Below are 19045 nucleotides of genomic sequence, written 5' to 3'. Positions count from 1 at the left end.
TACAATGACGTGTGAGTGAGGCTTTAAAATCGCACACAGTGAGGACAGAACAGTAGCGGCGATTAGGGGGGTCGGAGGGAGGGGGGAGAAAAGAAATGTTTATTCCCTTTTAGCCACCTGACCTTTTTTAAGTTTTGACAGACTGAAGAACCTGAGTTATTTAAAAAATCACCTGAAACTAGAAATGATAAAAAACAAGCTATTTGTACAATCCCTATTGCTTCTTCAGCTAATTCCTTCCTTTAATTTCTTTCATTATTAAGACAAATACTTAGCGGAACAAAATGTCGTTCGTTGTGGCTAACCGATCCTTACAGCGCAACAGCGTGTAGCACGTGCTGCGACGCAGGATAGCAAGGGTATATTTTGTCTCCAAGGTCATGGACGCAGTCAGGTATGATTCACCGTTTTGCCGCGCGCATTCGTCATTCTGGCAGTCTCACTCAATAAATATGTTTGTGTAGTTCTATCAAATGTGTTTTACTTTGTTAGTGTGTAGTTAAATACTAAATTACATTCTTAACAGCCCCTTTGGTGAAAGTTTTAATGTATAGCACTATTATTACCACACTGAAGTTGGCAGACTCAACCTTTACGTCTCTATGGAAATTCGCTCAGAGAGCATTAATAAATGTTACCATTTTGTACCTAAATTTTTCAATTTTTATATCCTTCCCCCCTTTCAGTACCTTTGCTGACTATAAATGTTTGTGCCCCCCCTCCTACATCTAACTCCCAATTGCCGCTACTGGGACAGAACGCATTTGCACGATACCGAGCAGAGGTACATTGACCATGTTCGCCATCATGTACTCACCTATCCTGGCCAAATAAAAGCGTGCGACGCACTTACCACACCCTAAGCACCATTCATAAGTCACTGGGTCTTCACAACTATGTATCTGAGAAATTCCCTCAGTTACCTCTCCTCACACCATGACAGAAATACCTGAGCACATAACAGCACCCTTCTTCCGTTGCTGACCTAGAGAATCACTACGTTCAACAAATCCTTTACAGCTTTTGTCTCTCGTGAACGGAACAAAATTCCTGAGAATGTAAGGGTTATGCAAAGCAGGAACGGTTTCAGAGCAGCTACTAATGTTTGATCTTACCAACTGATTAAGAGGGGATTGAGCAAGGCAGTATTACTGGACCTGTGTGCTTATATATAAGTTAATAAATGGAATCACAATACGGCATTCTACAGATGGCGTTATACTGTATAGAGAATTAAATTAGATTCCGGACTGTGAGCTACTGCAAAATGCCCTCGACACTGTTTTGCGATAGACAGCAGACAATGGTATGATGGTAAATGGAGAGAAAAGTTAAGTTTGTAAATATCACGAAGAGGAAAAGTCCTCTCAGTTTTAATTACTAGGATGATTGAGTGGAGGTGCCTTATGGAGTTCACTATACCTATATAGGTTTTAATATAAGGTAACATCTTCATTGGGATGTCATATTAACGGGATTTTAGGATTTTAATATAGGTTAGAGATCTCTTCATGTGGTTATGAGGGTATTTAGGGGTTGTAGTTCAAGAAAATCTGCTAAAATTTGAGAATACTGTATTTTCTTCCTTTTCACCACGAGATAACAAAAGAACATAGCAATAGTAAGGAAACAAGAGTATCCAACAACAATAAAGGACAAAGCTCATTAATAATACAGATAAAACCCAAGGGTGGGAGCTTGATAGCTCTTAATTAATTTTACACGGGAGCTCGGAGCTCGAAAGCTCACCAATAGGAAAGAACACTACGGCTCCAAGTACTTTACACTAGATGAGCACCGGAGCTCAAACCTATTTCAAAATTATACAAAGTAAACTCTGACTCTTAGGCTTTGTTATACCGTATATGTAATTAGTTCAGACTGTACTATCAGGTAAGGTATGTAAAATATCATTAATGAAAAAAGCCGTAGCTTCTGATACAGTTATACAATTAGAGAACGGGTCATGAACCCAATAGTTCATTTTACACAATGCCTTTCAAGTCATAGACCCAGGCGAAAAATTGTAAAGGCAAGGGGCTAGAACCCCGGAATCTATTTAACAAGATTTACAACCTGATCATAACTAGGCCATAAAGAGAAATTGAATTGGTATGTTACTATTCATAAAAAACAACAACAGTTGCTCTAAAATGAGTTCGTACACTCGTTATTTACCTAAATAGGATCAACAGGTCCCCAAAATACAGGGGATCCCCACATTACACGGCCGCAAGATCACTAAAGTTAATGGAAGTTCAATTTACAAGGCCGAAAAACAAGAAGAACCTAGGCAAAATATAAGCACGCCAGGAAAAAAATTTTACTTTACCTAATTACACTTAAGGCCCCACAAAGCAGAGGCTAATCCATGCTGTCTGTGACTAAGAGATGGTGGAAAATTAAAGGTCGAAAGAGAGATACAAAAATGTAATGGTTAAAAGAAACTGATGATATAGATGTTGCTTCCCATAGGGAATCTGAAATATTTGTCCCGAATGATTAAATTTATAATGCCAATATAAATGGTCCGTTATTGGACATTATAAATTTTCCAGTAAACTCATTCCTGGCTGTATTCCTGGACCATTTATATTCGAATTATAAAAAACTTAGTCACCAAGTTTTAAGTAGATAGAAAGATTAACCAGGGTACCTCATCTGTGCTTCCTTATATATTACAAGTTCCCATTTGGGAGTGAACTTCACGACCTGCAGACTACCTACATGAATTAACATTTTTGAATTTTAAAGCCCCACATGAATTTAGAAAAGAGACGGACGACAGTAACATGCTAACAAAGAACCTTGCAAAAATTCCGAGCTTCACATGCAAGCTGTTCACTTAAAATTGTACGTCAGTGCCATACCTGATTAGTTATATAGAGTCCATGCTGCTTCCCCTGCCTCCATTCACACTTGAGAGTCGCCCTGAGCTCTCTTTTAGATTATTCTCACACACAAGTCAATCCACACAAGACAACCTTGCTCATAAATAGAGGCTCAAATGATGTTTCCATAATGATATAGTTACATCTTTTTTGACTGGACAACAGGATATTAAATAGGGAGAAACTGACTTGGTAATCAATTTGCTTTTATTATATTTGATAGGATAAAATTGTTACAGTATTGAAAACTTCTGAATAATTAAAAGCGAATAAATGAATGTAAACAGTTTGCCCAAATTCAAAACATCAGCATTCTTACAGGTTAATATTATACCTGAACACAAGGGTGCAGTCTGAAATCAATGCTAAAGACATCTAGTCCCAGACAGTCAAACTACTAGAGTACCGGATAGTTCAATATACTTTACATAGGTACCAGCACTGAGAGGAAATTTAAATAGACGGAGAGGTACAATTTTTATTTTAGTTAATGACTTGCACCGTTTCAAATAATTTTCCATATTTTACACATAAAATAAATGGTACTTAAAATTTTCATCGGTAAGGCTCGACCTCTTTGGGTTAATAATGGTGTGTCTTCCGGAGAAGTCTGGTGCAGGTCTTTTGAGTTGACGTCTAACAGGCGACCTGCACATCTATGAAAATGGGTTCCTAATGTTGAAGACGACCGGGCGAGTTGGCCGTGCGCGTAGAGGCGCGCGGCTGTGAGCTTGCATCCGGGAGATAGTAGGTTCGAATCCCACTATCGGCAGCCCTGAAGATGGTTTTCCGTGGTTTCCCATTTTCACACCAGGCAAATGCTGGGGCTGTACCTTAATTAAGGCCACGGCCGCTTCCTTCCAACTCCTAGGCCTTTCCTCTCCCATCGTCGCCATAAGACCTATCTGTGTCGGTGCGACGTAAAGCCCCTAGCAAAAAAAAATGTTGAAGACGGCACATACACCTAACCATCGGAATTAACCAACGAGTGTTAAAATCCCCGACCTGGCCAAGAATTGAACCCGGGACCCCTTGCATTAAAGGGCAGCCATGGAACCGGGCACCTCCTTGGGTGTAAGTACATCTTTGCATTTAGTAAAAGGACGCCTTACAGGAGCACTTGATGGAATACCTGTGTTTAATTTTAAAAACGCCGATGGGATAAGTAGGATGTATTTGGAGAGATAAGAAAGTACCTCATCCAGAATTGGAGAAGCTGTGAAGTTATCTTCATCATCATTTAATTATTCCCCGTTCCTGTTTCCGTACGATGTATATCAATTACTAATAATTACTAGAATGTAAGGATTACAACTTTATTTCAAGAAGTATATTATAAGTAAAGATTACTTTTTGCAAAATGTAACGATTACAAGTAAAAAGTTACTAAGAATGTAATCGTTACAAGTAATCTGATTACTTTTACCCAATTACTTCTCAACTGTTGACGTAAAAGAAAGAGCAAAAGAAGCGACTCAGTCTCACTCTAGAGAAGTTCATTACCGCTGTTATATGATTGATACTATGCTCCCTAATGTTGTGCGTGTTTCTTGTTCCAGGTATGTATTATGGAGTGAGCATTTGCTTGGTGTCCTTCGCCTCAGGTCTTTCAGTGGTGACGCTCAACGTGTATCATCGAGGAGTGAGGGGTACCGGTGTACCACACATTATCAAATCCCTGATACTGGGGAAATTAGCCCGACTTGTGTTCCTCCAGTTTGAACCTCGAGACAAGCAAACTTCAGCACCGTACCACGTGGGTAAAACATGGCATATCTGTCAATTAACTCGAGTATAATTGTGTAGATTTTACAGAGCATACATTTATATTGTACAGCAGTGTATCCATTGGTATGTAAGATATTTTGAGGTGCATATAGTGTTATCATTGGAGTGAGCTCATTTAGTTCATATGGAGAATTGACTCCATCTGTATATACACTCATGTTGATTAAAAACCAGAACACCTTAAAAGACTAGAGATAGGAAGTTAATATTCACATAACATGTGCATTATATGTTCTTAGGAAATGATTAGTGTTTGAACCATGTCGGCCCCCAGGTTCAAGGTCCACATCGATACCTCGGCGCACCACCACCGACTGATAAAATATGCCTGTGGCTCTCGTTGAACTATAAACCTACGGTAATGGATCAATGTGACTTCAACAGACATGCAGAATGCCTCGCAGATGCATGCGAGAACCGTACCGTCAAATGAGTGAGTTTGAAAGAGGGCTCATTATTGCCATGAGAGTACGTAATGCAGCAATCTGGGAAATCGCTGCTCGTGTGGGACGAAGTGTATCGACAATGCAACAGGTGTGTACAGAATGGTTCACAGAAGACCGTAGAACACGACGAGATGGTTCTGGTCACACCAGCCAGACTAACCCCGAGAAGATCGACACCTCACCGAATGGCATTGCAGGACAGATCTGCATCCTCCTCGGCTCTGGTGCAACAGTGGAACAATGTAACACATCGTACACTATCAGAAGTGACAGTCCATCGCCGTTTATTACAGTCTGGGTTACCGGCGCGTCGTCCACTTCTCCGCCTACCTTTGAATAATGTGCATAAATATGCTATACTGCACTGGTGTATGAAATGGCGTCACTGGGGACAGGAATGGCAGCAAATAGTGTTTATGGACGAATCCAGGTTCTATTTGTTTGAAAATAATGGCCGCATTTTGGTTCGCCACAGACAAGGGAAGAGCCATCAAATTGACTGCATTCGCACAAGACATAAAACACCAACTCAAGGCTTTATGGTGTAGGGTGCTATTGGGTACAAGCACAAATCGCAGTTGGTACGTGTCCAGGGCACTGTGACCAGCTTAACCTACGTGAATGACATCCTGCGACCCGTAGCCATACCCTTTCTGCACGACACCCCAGACGCCATATTTCAGCCGGACAATGCGCGACCACATGTTGCTGCATGAACACGTGCCTTCTTGTAGTCACAGAATGTCAGGCTGTTGCCTTGGCCCGCCCGATGACCGGACTTGTCAACCGAAAATGTGTGGGATATGGTGAAACGACGGGTGCGGCGCTGTGACCCAATGCCAACCATCAAAGATGAACTGTGGAACCACGTGAATGCAGCATGGATGGCTATATCCCACAACGCCATTCGCGCCTTATACGTGTCGATGTCATCAGGCAAGTAACAAGTTATTAGTACCCGTGGAAGACCCAGTGCTTAGTAGGCAACAGGACACATGCTGAACCTAGGCGACTAGGCTACAGCTAAAAGTGACTCTAGCTAGGAAAATTTACGAGTGGCTACAGCTACAATAAGTCACAGTAGCTCCAGATAGGGCAAGTCAGAGTGGTTGCAGATAGAATAAGTCACAGTAGCTCTAGCTCAGGATGACTCCAGACAGGGTAAGTCGGAGTGGTTACAACTAGAATAATTCACAGTAGCTATAGATAGGGTAGGACAGAGTGCTTACAGCTAGGATAAGTCAAAGTGGTTCTAGACCTCATAAGTTAGAGTAGCTACAGCTATGCATAAGTCTTTTCCGGTTTCACTAAGAGATAGCACCAGCGAACAGTACGCAGCGTATGAATTTGACATATATGTCAGGTTCTTCGCCTGACATTAACCTGCCAATACACACAAGTTGAGTCCGCCAAACACTAGCATCTGTGTTGTATCGTTCAGTGATAATGTCGACGTTCGTGCCTGAAAAAGAGCATTTGCAGCACACATTGCTCTTCTTATTAAATCAAAAGAAAAAGGCTGTGGAAAGTCATCGTTTGCTGGTAGAAACATATGGTGAACACGATCCATCGATTAGAACATGTCAGACATGGTTTCAACAAATTAAACGTGGTGATTTCAATGTGAAAGATAGTGCGCGCTCTGGTAGACCACAATAGTGCAAAGACGAGCCATTACCCTTGAAGCCTGGCGAAACAATTAATGCACAATGATACCTCCAACAAAAATATTAATTTAAATCACGCATTGATCAAAAGACGACCGGAACGGGCCAGAAGTAATGGCAAAGCGATTTTGTTACATGACGATCCGTCATCTCACAGCAAAACCAGTGAAGGACACCTTGAAATCTCTTGGGTGGGACATCCATCTGCACCAGCCGTACTGCAGATCAGCACTTCAGCAACTTCGAGGAAGTTGAAAAATGGTTCGACAAATGGTTCGACAAATGGTTTGCAATACCAATATAAATGGTCCGTTATTGGACATTATAAATTTTCCCGCTACCGTAACTCATTCCTAGTTGCCAGCGTTTCGCCCCAGTGTGCTAAGTTGGGCCCATCAGTTGGTAAATAGCACATCCACCAAGACGCATGGCTAGTGCATACCGTCATGGCCACTGCGTAGGCTACTTGGAGCCACTGGCAGTGTTAATGAACTATGAGAAAGTTTGTCTCATTAGCAAAAATTGATGCCTGCATGGCCATCGGGTGATAGAGATGTTGATTCAAAGAGGAAACCTGAAATATTTGTCCCGAATTAGTAAATTTATAATCGCTGGCAACCAGGAATGAGTTAGCTGGAAAATTTATAATGTCCAATAACGGATCATTTATACTGGTATTATAAATTTACTCACTTGGGACAATTATTTCAGGTTCCCTATGGGATTCAAAATCTATATCATCTGATGTCCACACATGCATCAATTTTTGGTAATGAGACAAAGTCTCTCATAGTGCATTGGCACTGCCGGTGGCTCCAAGTAGCCTACGCAGTGGCCTCCACGGTACGCATTAGCCATGCGTCTTGGTGGGTGTGCTATTTACCAACGGATGAGCCCAACTTAGCACACTGGAGCAGGACATTGGCAACCAGGAATGAGTTAGCTGGAAAATTTATCTCCAATAACGGACCATTTACATTGGTATTATAAATTTACTCATTCGGTACAACTATTTCAGGTTCCCTATGAGAATCAACATCTATATCATCTGATGGCCACGCAGACATCAATTTTTGTTAATGAGACAAGTTCTCTCTTAGTGCATCGGCACTGCCGGTGGCTCGAAGCAACCTGCGAAGTGGAATCCATGGTATGCACTAGCCATGCGTCTTGGCGGGTGTGATATTTACCAACTGATGAGCCCAACCTAGCACACTGGGGCGAAACGCTGGCAACCAGGACTGAGTTAGCTGGAAAATTTGTATTGTCCAATAACGGACCATTTATATTGATATTACAAATTTACTCATTCGGGACAAATATTTCTGGTTCCCTATGGGAATCAACATCTATATCAATTGCTGGGCACGCAGGCATCAATTTTTGGTAATGAGATAAAGTCTCTCATAGTGCATTGGCACTGCCAGTGGCTCCAAGTAGGGTACGCAGTGGCCACCACGGTATGCACTAGCCATGCGTCTTGGTGGGTGTGCTATTTATCAACTGATGAGCCCAACTTAGCACAATGGGGCTAAACACTGGCAACTAGGAATTAGTTAGCTGGAAAATTTACAATGTCCAATAATGGACCGTTTATACCGTTATTATAAATTTACCCATTCGGGACAAATATTTCAGTTTCCCTAAGGGAATCAACATCCACATCATCTGATGGCCACGCAGGCATCAATTTGTGGTAATGAGACAAAGTCTTTGATAGTGCATTGGCACTGCCGGTGACTCCAAGTAGCCTACGCAGTGACCTCCACGGTATGCAATAGCCATGCGTCTTGGTGGGTGTGCTATTAACCAACTGATGAGCCTAACCTAGCACACTGGGGCGAAACGCTGGCAACCAGGAGTGAGTTAGCTGGAAAATTTGTATTGTCCAATAACGGACCATTTATATTGGTATTATGAATTTACTCATTCGGGACAAATATTTCAGGTTCCCTATGGGAATCAACATCTACATCATCTGATGGCCACGCAGGCATCAATTTGTGGTAATGAGACAAAGTCTCTGATAGTGCATTGGCACTGCCGGTGGCTCCAAGTAGCCTACGCAGTGGCCTCCACAGTATGCACTAGCCATGCGTCTTGGTGGGTGTGCTATTTACCAACTGATGAGCCCAACCTAGCACACTGGGGCGAAACGCTGGCAACCAGGAGTGAGTTAGCTGGAAAATTTGTATTGTCCAATAACGGACCATTTATATTGGTATTATGAATTTACTCATTCGGGACAAATATTTCAGGTTCCCTATGGGAATCAACATCCATATCTGTATTTTGCTATTTGTTTTACGTCGCACCGACACAGATAGGTCTTATGGCGACGATGGGATAGGAAAGGCTTAGGAAGTGGAAGGAAGCGGCCGTGGCCTTAATTAAGGTACAGCGCCAGCATTTGCCTGGTGTGAAAATAGGAAACCACAGAAAACCATCTTCAGGGCTGCCGACAGTGGGGCTCGAACCCACTATCTCCCGATTACTGGATACTGGCCGCACTTAAGCGACTGCAGCTATCGAGCTCGGTAACATCTATATCATCTGATGGCCACGCAGGCATCAATATTTGGTAATGAGACATAGTCTCTCATACAGAAGTGCACTGGCAGTGCCTGTGGCTCCAAGTAGCCTACGCAGTGGCCTCCAGGGTTTGCACTAGCCATGCGTCTTGGTGGGTGTTCTATTTACCAACGGATGAGCCCAAATAGCACACTGGTTCGTAATGCTTGCAACTAGGAATGAGTTAGCTGGAAAATGTATAACGTCTAATAACTGATCATTTATATTGGTATTATAACTTTACTCATTCGGGACAAATATTTCAGGTTCCCTATGGGAATCAACATCTATATCAAATGGATGCCGCAAAAGACAAGCAGTTTTTCTGGCATGGTATTGATAACTTACCGGACAGATGGGCGAAGTGTGTAGAATCTGATGGCCAATATTTTGAGTAAACAAAAAATGAATTTTCCTTGAAAATTACGTGCTTTTTTACCAAGAAAACCAGCAAAAACTTATGCATACACCTTGTAAGTCAGAGTGCCTCCAGATATGGTAAGTCAGAGTGGTTAAGACTAGGAAAAGTCAGATTGGCTCCAGACTGGGTAATACAGAATGGCTACAACTTTGGTAAGTCATGGTAGCTCCAGTTAGGATTAGTCAGAGTAGCTTCAGACAGGATAAGTCAAAGAAGCTTTATCTGGAATAAGTCACAGGGGCTACAGCTAGGATAAACCAGAGTGGCTCCAGACAGAGTAAGTCTGAGTAGCTACAGCTAGGATAAACCAGAGCAACTCCAGATGGGATAAGGCAGAGTAGCTACAGCTAGGATAAACCAGAGCAGCTGCAGTTTGGATAAACCAGAGTGGCTCCAGACAGAGTAAGTCAGAGTAGCTACAGCTAGGATAAACCAGAGTGGCTCCAGAGTAAGTCAGAGTAGCTACAGCTAGGATAAACCAGAGTGGCTCCAGACAGAGTAAGTCTGAGTAGCTACAGCTAGGATAAACAAGAGTAACTCCAGATGGGGTAAGACAGAGTAGCTACAGCTAGGATAAACCAGAGTAGCTGCAGCTTGGATAAACCAGAGTGGCTCCAGACAGAGTAAGTCAGAGTAGCTACAGCTAGGATAAACCAGATATTCTCCAGACAGAGTAAGTCAGAGTAGCTACAGCTAGGATAAACCAGAGTAGCTACAACTTGGATAAACCAGAGTGGCTCCAGACAGAGTAAGTCAGAGTAGCTACAGCTTGGATAAACCAGATATTCTCCAGACAGAGTAAGTCAGAGTAGCTACAGCTAGGATAAACCAGAGTAGCTACAACTTGGATAAACCAGAGTGGCTCCAGAGTAAGTCAGAGTAGCTAGAACTTGGAATAACCAGAGTAGCTCCAGACAGAGTAAGTCAGAGTAGCTACAACTTGGATAAACCAGAGTGGCTCGAGAGTAAGTCAGAGTAGCTACAGCTTGGATAAACCAGGGTGGCTCCAGACATAGTAAGTCAGAGTAGCTACAGCTTGGATAAACCAGAGTGGCTCCAGACAGAGTAAGTCAGAGTACCTACAGCTTGGATAAACCAGGGTGGCTCCAGACAGGATAAGTCAGAGTAGCTACAGCTAGGATAAACCAGAGTGGCTCTAGACAGAGTAAGTCAGAGTGCCTACAGCTTGGATAAACCAGGGTGGCTCCAGACAGGGTAAGTCAGATAAACTACAGCTTGGATAAACCAGGGTAGCTCCATACAGGGTAAGTCAGAGTAGCTACAGCTAGGATAAATCAGAGTGGCTCCAGACAGGGTAAGTCAAATTAGCTACAGCTTGGATAAACCAGAGTGGTTACAGACAGAGTAAGTTGGAGTAGCTACAGCTTGGATAAACTAGAGTGGCTCCAGACAGAGTAAGTCAGAGTACCTACAGCTTGGATAAACTAGGGTAGCTCCAGACAGGGTAAGTCAGAGTAGCTACAGCTAGGATAAACCATAGTGGCTCCAGACAGGGTGAGTCACAGTAGCTACAGCTTGGATAAACCAGGGTGGCTCCAGACAGAGTAAGTCAGAGTACCTACAGCTTGGATAAACTAGGGTAGCTCCAGACAGGGTAAGTCAGAGTAGCTACAGCTAGGATAAACCATAGTGGCTCCAGACAGGGTGAGTCACAGTTGCTACAGCTTGGATAAACCAGGGTAGCTCCAGACAGAATAAGTCAGAATAGCTCCAGACAGTGTAAGGTAGAGCAGCTGTGACCGAGACTTGCACCCCCAGGAGTGCGACCACGTCTGGACAGTGCTCCGGCTATCCACCTCTGTGATATTGGCGGAAGTGTGCGAGAGAAACGAATGTATGCTGACAGTCGTAGCAGGCGAGGGTAACCGGAAGGTGTGTTTGTGGTGAAATCGGACCAGTGAAGAAAAATTCGTGTTTACTGCCTTCGCAATCAAATGTAATATGATGATAAAAACAAGATTATGTATAACAACACTTTGCATACAGGCATGTGTATTCACTCTTTTTTTTTTTTGGAAAGCAAGGAATTCTGTGACCTGAGATGGGAAGTGTGTTAGTTTATTTACATTTGGACTATACATTTTCGATGTTCGCGATACAGTCAGCCGCACGTAGTTGTGTCCGGACTCAGTAAGTGTCATAATAGAAAGGAAAAACGCTCACACACGCACACATAATATGGAACCGAACATAGCAGCTAGCCTGCGCAGTGGAGGATATTGTTGTTGAGAATAATTGCTACAGCTGATTCTAATGTTATTAAAAGTATTTGGGCGATAAGTAGGATAGAGAGTGTTGAGAGTACCAAAGAAGGTCCGGTATTCCCTGGTAGAGTTAAGAGAAGGTGACCCGCAATTATATTAGCGGCTAGACGAACAGCTAACATCCCCGGACGAATGATATTTCTAATCGTTTTAATACAAATTATGAAAGGTATGAGGACTGGAGGTGTTCCTTGTGGAACTATATGAGCGAACATATGAGTTGTATGGTTGATTCACCCATATATTATGAAAGATAATCACAAAGGTAGTGCTAATGCGAGTGTTAATACCAAATGTTTGGAGCTTGTGAAAATATTAGAAAATAGTCCTAAAATATTATTGAACAGAATAAGTGAGAATAGTGAAATAAAGATTAAAGTTCTTCCGTTATGACTAGTTGGTCCAATAATGGTTTTAAATTCATTATGGAATGTGTATGTAATAGAAAATCAGGTTATAGTAATACGTGACGAGATTAGTCAGTAAAGGAGGGGAAGTATTAGAAGCCCAAGAAATGTTCTTAGTCAATTGAGTGATAAATTTATAATACTAGATGTAGGGTCAAAAATTGAGAAGAGGTTATTTATCATTTTCAAATCATAGAGTTTGTAGTTAATGAAATTTTATCAGTTGGTGTGGGAATATTGTATGTAAAAATATAATAGTTTATAATTGCAAATAAAATAAGGGTGGTTGAGAATTAAAATAATAAAATTAATCACTTTATAGGTATTATCTGAGGAATGGCCCGGGGGCTGGGTGTTTGTGCTGTCCCCAACATCCCTGCAACTCACACACCACACATAACACTATCCTCCACCACAATAACACGCAGTTACCTACAAATGGCAGATGCCGCCCACCCTCGTCGGAGGGTCTGCCTTACAAGGGCTGCACTCGGCTAGAAATAGCCACACGAAATTAATTAAATCTGAGGAATAAAGAAATATTAAAGTTTTTAATTATTTTAGCATGACATACTAATGTTATGAATTAACTAATTTCTTCGTCAGAAGTAGGTGTTAATTACAATAAAATGGTTTAAGAGTCCAGTACTTACTTTCAGTCATCTGATGATGAGTTTATTATATTATTAATTCATTTAGTGAATGAGTTAATATTAATTCTTTCAATTATGATAGGTATAAATCTATGGTTGGCTCCACAAATTTCTGAGCATAGACCACAAAATAAGCCTGGTCGGTTTATAAAAAACTTGTTTGATTTAATCGACCTGGATAGCATCATCTTTTACTCCTTTTACTGGAATAAGTGTGCTTATAGGGAGGACAGTTCGGTTATGTACAACTAATAGTCGAAAACCGTCCACAGGTGTTTCGTTATAAGGGAGTATATATGAGTCAAATTCATAAGGAGTGGTAAAGTCTGTATATTCATAACTTCAATACCATTGGTATCCGACAGTCTTTACTGTGATGAATTGAACTATAGATTCATCAAGAAGATAAAGAAGTCGGAGGGATGGTAGAGCAATAAAAATTAGTGTAATTGCAGGGAGAATTGTTCAAATTACTTCAATTGTTTGTCCTTCAAGTAAATAACGATGGGTGAATTTATTAAATAACAAGCTTCCTATAATATAGGCCACTAGAATAGTAATTATTAATAAAATAAAGAGTGTATGATCATGAAAAAATTAATTGTTCTATTAAAAGGGAGGCACTGTTTTGTAGATTTAAAATCGATCAGGTTGCCATGTTCTAATAAAAGGGTGAACTTTATATGTAGAGCTTAAATCTACCGCACTATTCTGCCATATTAGAAGTTAGTTAGTATAGGCAATTCAGAGTATGAATGTTCAGCTGGTGGATGGGATTGATATCATTCTAATGAACTTACTATATATATAGGGAATAATACAGTTCGGTTTGAAATTATACTTTCTCAGATAATGAAAATAAGGAAGATAATGCCAATAAATGAGATATTGAAACAATATTTCAAGACATATAACTATCTGGGTAGTCGGAATAGCGACGTGGTATACCAGCTAATCCTAAAAAGTGTTGAGGGAAGAATGTTAATTTTACTCCTACAAATATAGATGTAAATTGAATTTTTAATCACTTAGGGTTCAGTGTTAATCCTGTAAATAAAGGGTATCATAGAATAAATAATAAATCCAGCTATGATTGCGAATACTGCTCCCATGGATAGAACATAATGGAAGTGGGCAACAACATAATATGTGTCATGTAAAATAATGTCAATTGAGAAATTAGCTAATACAACTCTGTCAATCCACCAATAGTAAAGAGGAAGACAAACCCTAGCATTCAAAGTAAGGCTGGGCTATAAGTCAATTGAGTTCCGTGTAGAGTGGCAACTCAACTAAACATTTTAATTTCCGTAGGAACAGCAATGATTATAGTGGCAGAAGTAAAATAGGCCCATGTGTCTACGTCTATTCCTACAATAAATATATGGTGTGCCCATACAACAAATCCTAAAAGCCCAATTGCTATTATTGCGTAAATTACCTATACCTAAAGTACCGAAGGCTTCCTTTTTTCCTCTTTCCTGGCTAATAATATGTGAGACTATACCAAACCCTGGAAGAATTAAAATGTATACTTCAGGGTGTCCAAAGAATCAAAAAAGGTGTTGATAGAGATCTCCTCCACCGGCGGGATCGAAAAATGAGGTATTTAATGTTCCGTCAGTAAGTAGCATGGTGATGGCACCTGCTAGTACGGGTAAAGAGAGAAGGAGAAGAAGAGCGGTAATAGCTACGGCCCATACGAATAAAGGCGTTTGATGTAGTGACATCCCAGTAGCTCGTAGTTAAAATAGATGACGGATCTAAAAGGTAATCCTAATGTTGAAATTCCGGTAAGGGTAAGTACAATTGGGAAAAGGGTACGATTAAGGGAACCAGCTAAAGCTAGCTTTAGCTCAGTATAGGAGAACAGGAATGCGAGAAATGTTAATTGGAGGTAATAAAATAATGTTACGAGAGTTATAATTACCATGATGGTTAAAATAAATTGATAGTTTAAATCAGTTAAGCTTTGAATAATCAATCATTTAGGTGAGAACCCTAGAAAAGGAGGCAATCCACCAAGAGACAACAGAAGAAGGAATTAACAAGATTTTGTAATAATTTCTAATTTTGTGCTATTAAAATTAACAGCACCTAAAAAGAATGAAACCCCTGCTAAATGGAGAGAGAAAACTGCTAAATCAACGGAGGCTCCAGCATGAGCGATTCCTGAAGAGAGGGGAGGATATACGGTTCAACCAATACCTGCACCGCTTTCCATTAAACTACTTCTAAGTAACAAGGTTTATGAGAGAGGAAGTAATCAAAAACTTGCATTGTTTATTCGGGGGAAGGCTATATCAGGAGCTCCAAGTATAAGTGGAACTAATCAATTTCCGAAACCCCCAATTATAATAGGTATCACCATGAAGAAAATTATTACAAATGCGTGGTCGGTGACGATTACATTATAAATTTGGTCATCACCAATTAAGTAGCCTGGTTATCCTAGTTTTGCTCGAATTAATAATCTGAGAGACGCACCCACCATTCCTGCTCAGACAAAAAAATTAAATTATAATGTTCCAATGTAACTTAGTTATGATTAGTTGAAAAATGTCATCGTTGCGGTAATGTGGCTGAGATTATAGGAGGTAAACTGTAAATTTACTTAGGAGAATTTTCTCCCCTACCAGGCTTTGTAGTCAATAATGACGTTAGACTGCAATTCAAAAGGAGTAGATATAACTATTAAGGCTTAAAAATTTTCTGTCTTTATTTATAGCTTTGAAGTCTTTGAAGCATAAAATAGATGACGGATCTAAAAGGTAATCCTAATGTTGAAATTCCTGTAAGGGTAAGTACAATTGGGAAAAGGGTACGATTAAGGGAACCAGCTAATGCTAGCTTTAGCTCAGTATAGGAGAACAGGAATGCGAGAAATGTTAATTGGAGGTAATAAAATAATGTTACGAGAGTTATAATTACCATGATGGTTAAAATAAATTGATAGTTTAAATCAGTTAAGCTTTGAATAATCAATCATTTAGGTGAGAACCCTAGAAAAGGAGGCAATCCACCAAGAGACAACAGAAGAAGGAATTAACAAGATTTTGTAATCCGGTCGGTGGTTATTGTTAGAAACTTTTGGTTAACATGATAAATGTGATGTATATTAAATACTAAAATGATGGATAAACTGAGGAATGAATAGACAGTGAAATATAATTCTCATAAGTCTTCTCCTACCACTATGGCGGCAATTATTCAACCAATGTGATTAATAAAAGAATAAGCTATTAATTTTCGTAAGGAACTTTGGTTGAGCCCCCCTAAAGACCCAATTAATACTGAAGTGAGGATAATCGTTCTAATGAAAATGTTTATTTCAATAATGTAGGCCAAAAGTATTAAGGGGCAATTATTTGTCAGGTTATTAAGATAAAACAGTTTTCATCTTAATCCTTCTATTGTTGCTGGAAACCAAAAATGGAAGGGGGCGGCTCCCATTTTTAGTAACAATGCTGAACATATTAGGGTTGAAAAGATTTCGGAACTTATAATAAAAGGGTTGTGAGAAAATGTGAATATTAAGATAATAGAGAAAAGTAGTGCAGCGGAAGCTAGGGCTTCAATCAATCAATCACTACTGATCTGCATTTAGGGCAGTCGCCCAGGTGGCAGATTCCCTACCTGTTGTTTTCCTAGCCTTTTCTTAAATGATTGCAAAGAAATTGGAAATTTATTGAACATCTCCCGCGTAAGTTATTCCAATTCCTAACTCCCCTTCCTATAAACGAATATTTGCCCCAATTTGTCCTCTTGAATTCCAACTTTATCTTCATATTGTGATCATTCCTACTTTCAAAGACACCATCCAAACTTATTCGTCTACGGATGTCCTCCCACGCCATCTCTCCACTGACAGCTCGGAACATACCACTTAGTCGAACAGCTCGTCTCCTTTCTCCCAAGTCTTCCCAGCCCAAACTTTGCAGCATTTTTGTAACGCTACTCTTTTGTCGGAAATCGCCCAGAACAAATCGAGCTGCTTTTCTTTGGATTTTTTCCAGTTCCTGAATCAAGTAATCCTGGTAAGGGTCCCATACACTGGAACCATACTCTAGTTGGGGTCTCACCAGAGACAAATATGCTCTCTCCTTTACATCCTTACTACAACCCCTAAATACTCTCATAACCATGTGCAGAGATCTGTACCCTTTATTTACAATCATATTTATGTGATTATCCCAATGAAGATCTTTCCTTATATTAATACCTAGGTATTTAAAATGATTCCCAAAGGGAACTTTCGCCCCAGCAACGCAGTAATTGAAACTGAGAGGAGTTTTCCTGTTTGTGAAACTCACAACCTGACTTTTAACCCCGTTTATCATCATACCATTGCTTACTGTCCATCTCACAACATTATCGAGGTCATTTTGCAGTTGCTCACAATATTGTAACTTATTTATTACTCTGTACAGAATAACATCATCTGCGATCATCTGATTCCACTTCTTTACACATATCATTGATATATATATATAAGAAAACATAAAGGTCCAATAATACTGCCTCGACGAATTCCCATCTTAATTATTACAGGGACAGATAAAGCTTCACCTACTCTAATTCTCTGGGTTCTATTTTCTAGAAAAATAGATACCCATTCAGTCACTCTTTTGTTAAGTCCAATTGCACTCATTTTTGCCAGTAGTCTCCCATGATCTACCCTATCAAATGCCTTAGACAGGTCAATCGCAATACAGTCCAATTGACCTCCTGAATCCAGGATGTCTGCTATATCTTGCTGGAATCCTACAAGTTGGGCTTCAGTGGAATAACCTTTCCTAAACCCACTAAGAAGTACAAACCCACTAAGAAGTACAAATTTCTGGATTCCAGAAATATGTCCTTGAGGGGGGTGCTCACAGTAGATCTATCGACTAAAGTGGGGGAGTAATGGGGAACAATCTCAGCGAGAAAGGTCTGATAAGTAAACCAAAGTCAGTCTTGAGTCGTTACAATTCTTGAAACCTTTTCGAAACCAGACGCTGGAAAGCTCTCAAGGCGACTGAACTGCTGTCACCATCCCACACCACTCCCGGGCAGGAGCATGTCGGGAACCCTCGCGCCTGTAGTGTGCTTGGCCATGCCTGATAAGCTGAAGTGATCCACATCACTGCTGTCACCATCCCACACCACTCCCGGGCAGGAGCATGTCGGGAACTCTCGCGCCTGTAGCGTGCTTGGCCATGCCTGATAAGCTGAAGTGATCCACATCACTGCTGTCACCATCCCACACCACTCCCGGGCAGGAGCATCTCGGGAACTCTCGCGCCTGTAGTGTGCTTGGCCATGCCTGATAAGCTGAAGTGATCCACATCACTGCTGTCATCATCCCAGACCACTCCCGGGCAGGACCATGTCGGGAACTCTCGCGCCTGTAGTGTGCTTGGCCATGCCTGATAAGCTGAAGTGATCCACATCACTGCTGTCACCATCCCACACCACTCCCGGGCAGGAGCATGTCGGGAACTCTCGCGCCTGTAGCGTGCTAAGCCAGGCCTGATAAGCTGAAGTGATCCACATCACTGCTGTCACCATCCCACACCACTCCCGGGCAGGAGCATCTCGGGAACTCTCGCGCCTGTAGCGTGCTAAGCCAGGCCTGATAAGCTGAAGTGATCCACATCACTGCTGTCACCATCCCACACCACTCCCGGGCAGGAGCATCTCGGGAACTCTCGCGCCTGTAGTGTGCTTGGCCATGCCTGATAAGCTGAAGTGATCCACATCACTGCTGTCACCATCCCACACCACTCCCGGGCAGGAGCATGTCGGGAACTCTCGCGCCTGTAGTGTGCTTAGCCATGCCTGATAAGCTGAGGTGATCCACATCACTGCTGTCACCATCCCACACCACTCCCGGGCAGGAGCATGTCGGGAACTCTCGCGCCTGTAGCGTGC

General features: G+C 41.3%; 1 protein-coding gene across 1 annotated transcript in view; it reads left to right on the top strand.

The window, feature by feature from the left end:
* LOC136864935 (neuronal acetylcholine receptor subunit alpha-7) overlaps positions 1-19045 on the top strand; it is a 1331175-nt gene that overhangs the window by 1265616 nt on the left and 46514 nt on the right. The window contains exon 7 of the mRNA XM_067142346.2: positions 4451-4647. Coding sequence (XP_066998447.1) covers positions 4451-4647 — 197 coding nt within the window. The remainder of the gene's footprint in view (positions 1-4450; positions 4648-19045) is intronic.

The sequence above is a fragment of the Anabrus simplex genome, chromosome 2 (assembly GCF_040414725.1).
Source record: "Anabrus simplex isolate iqAnaSimp1 chromosome 2, ASM4041472v1, whole genome shotgun sequence".
Lineage (NCBI taxonomy): Eukaryota > Metazoa > Arthropoda > Insecta > Orthoptera > Tettigoniidae > Anabrus > Anabrus simplex.
This window is presented reverse-complemented; position numbering and strand designations above follow the sequence as displayed.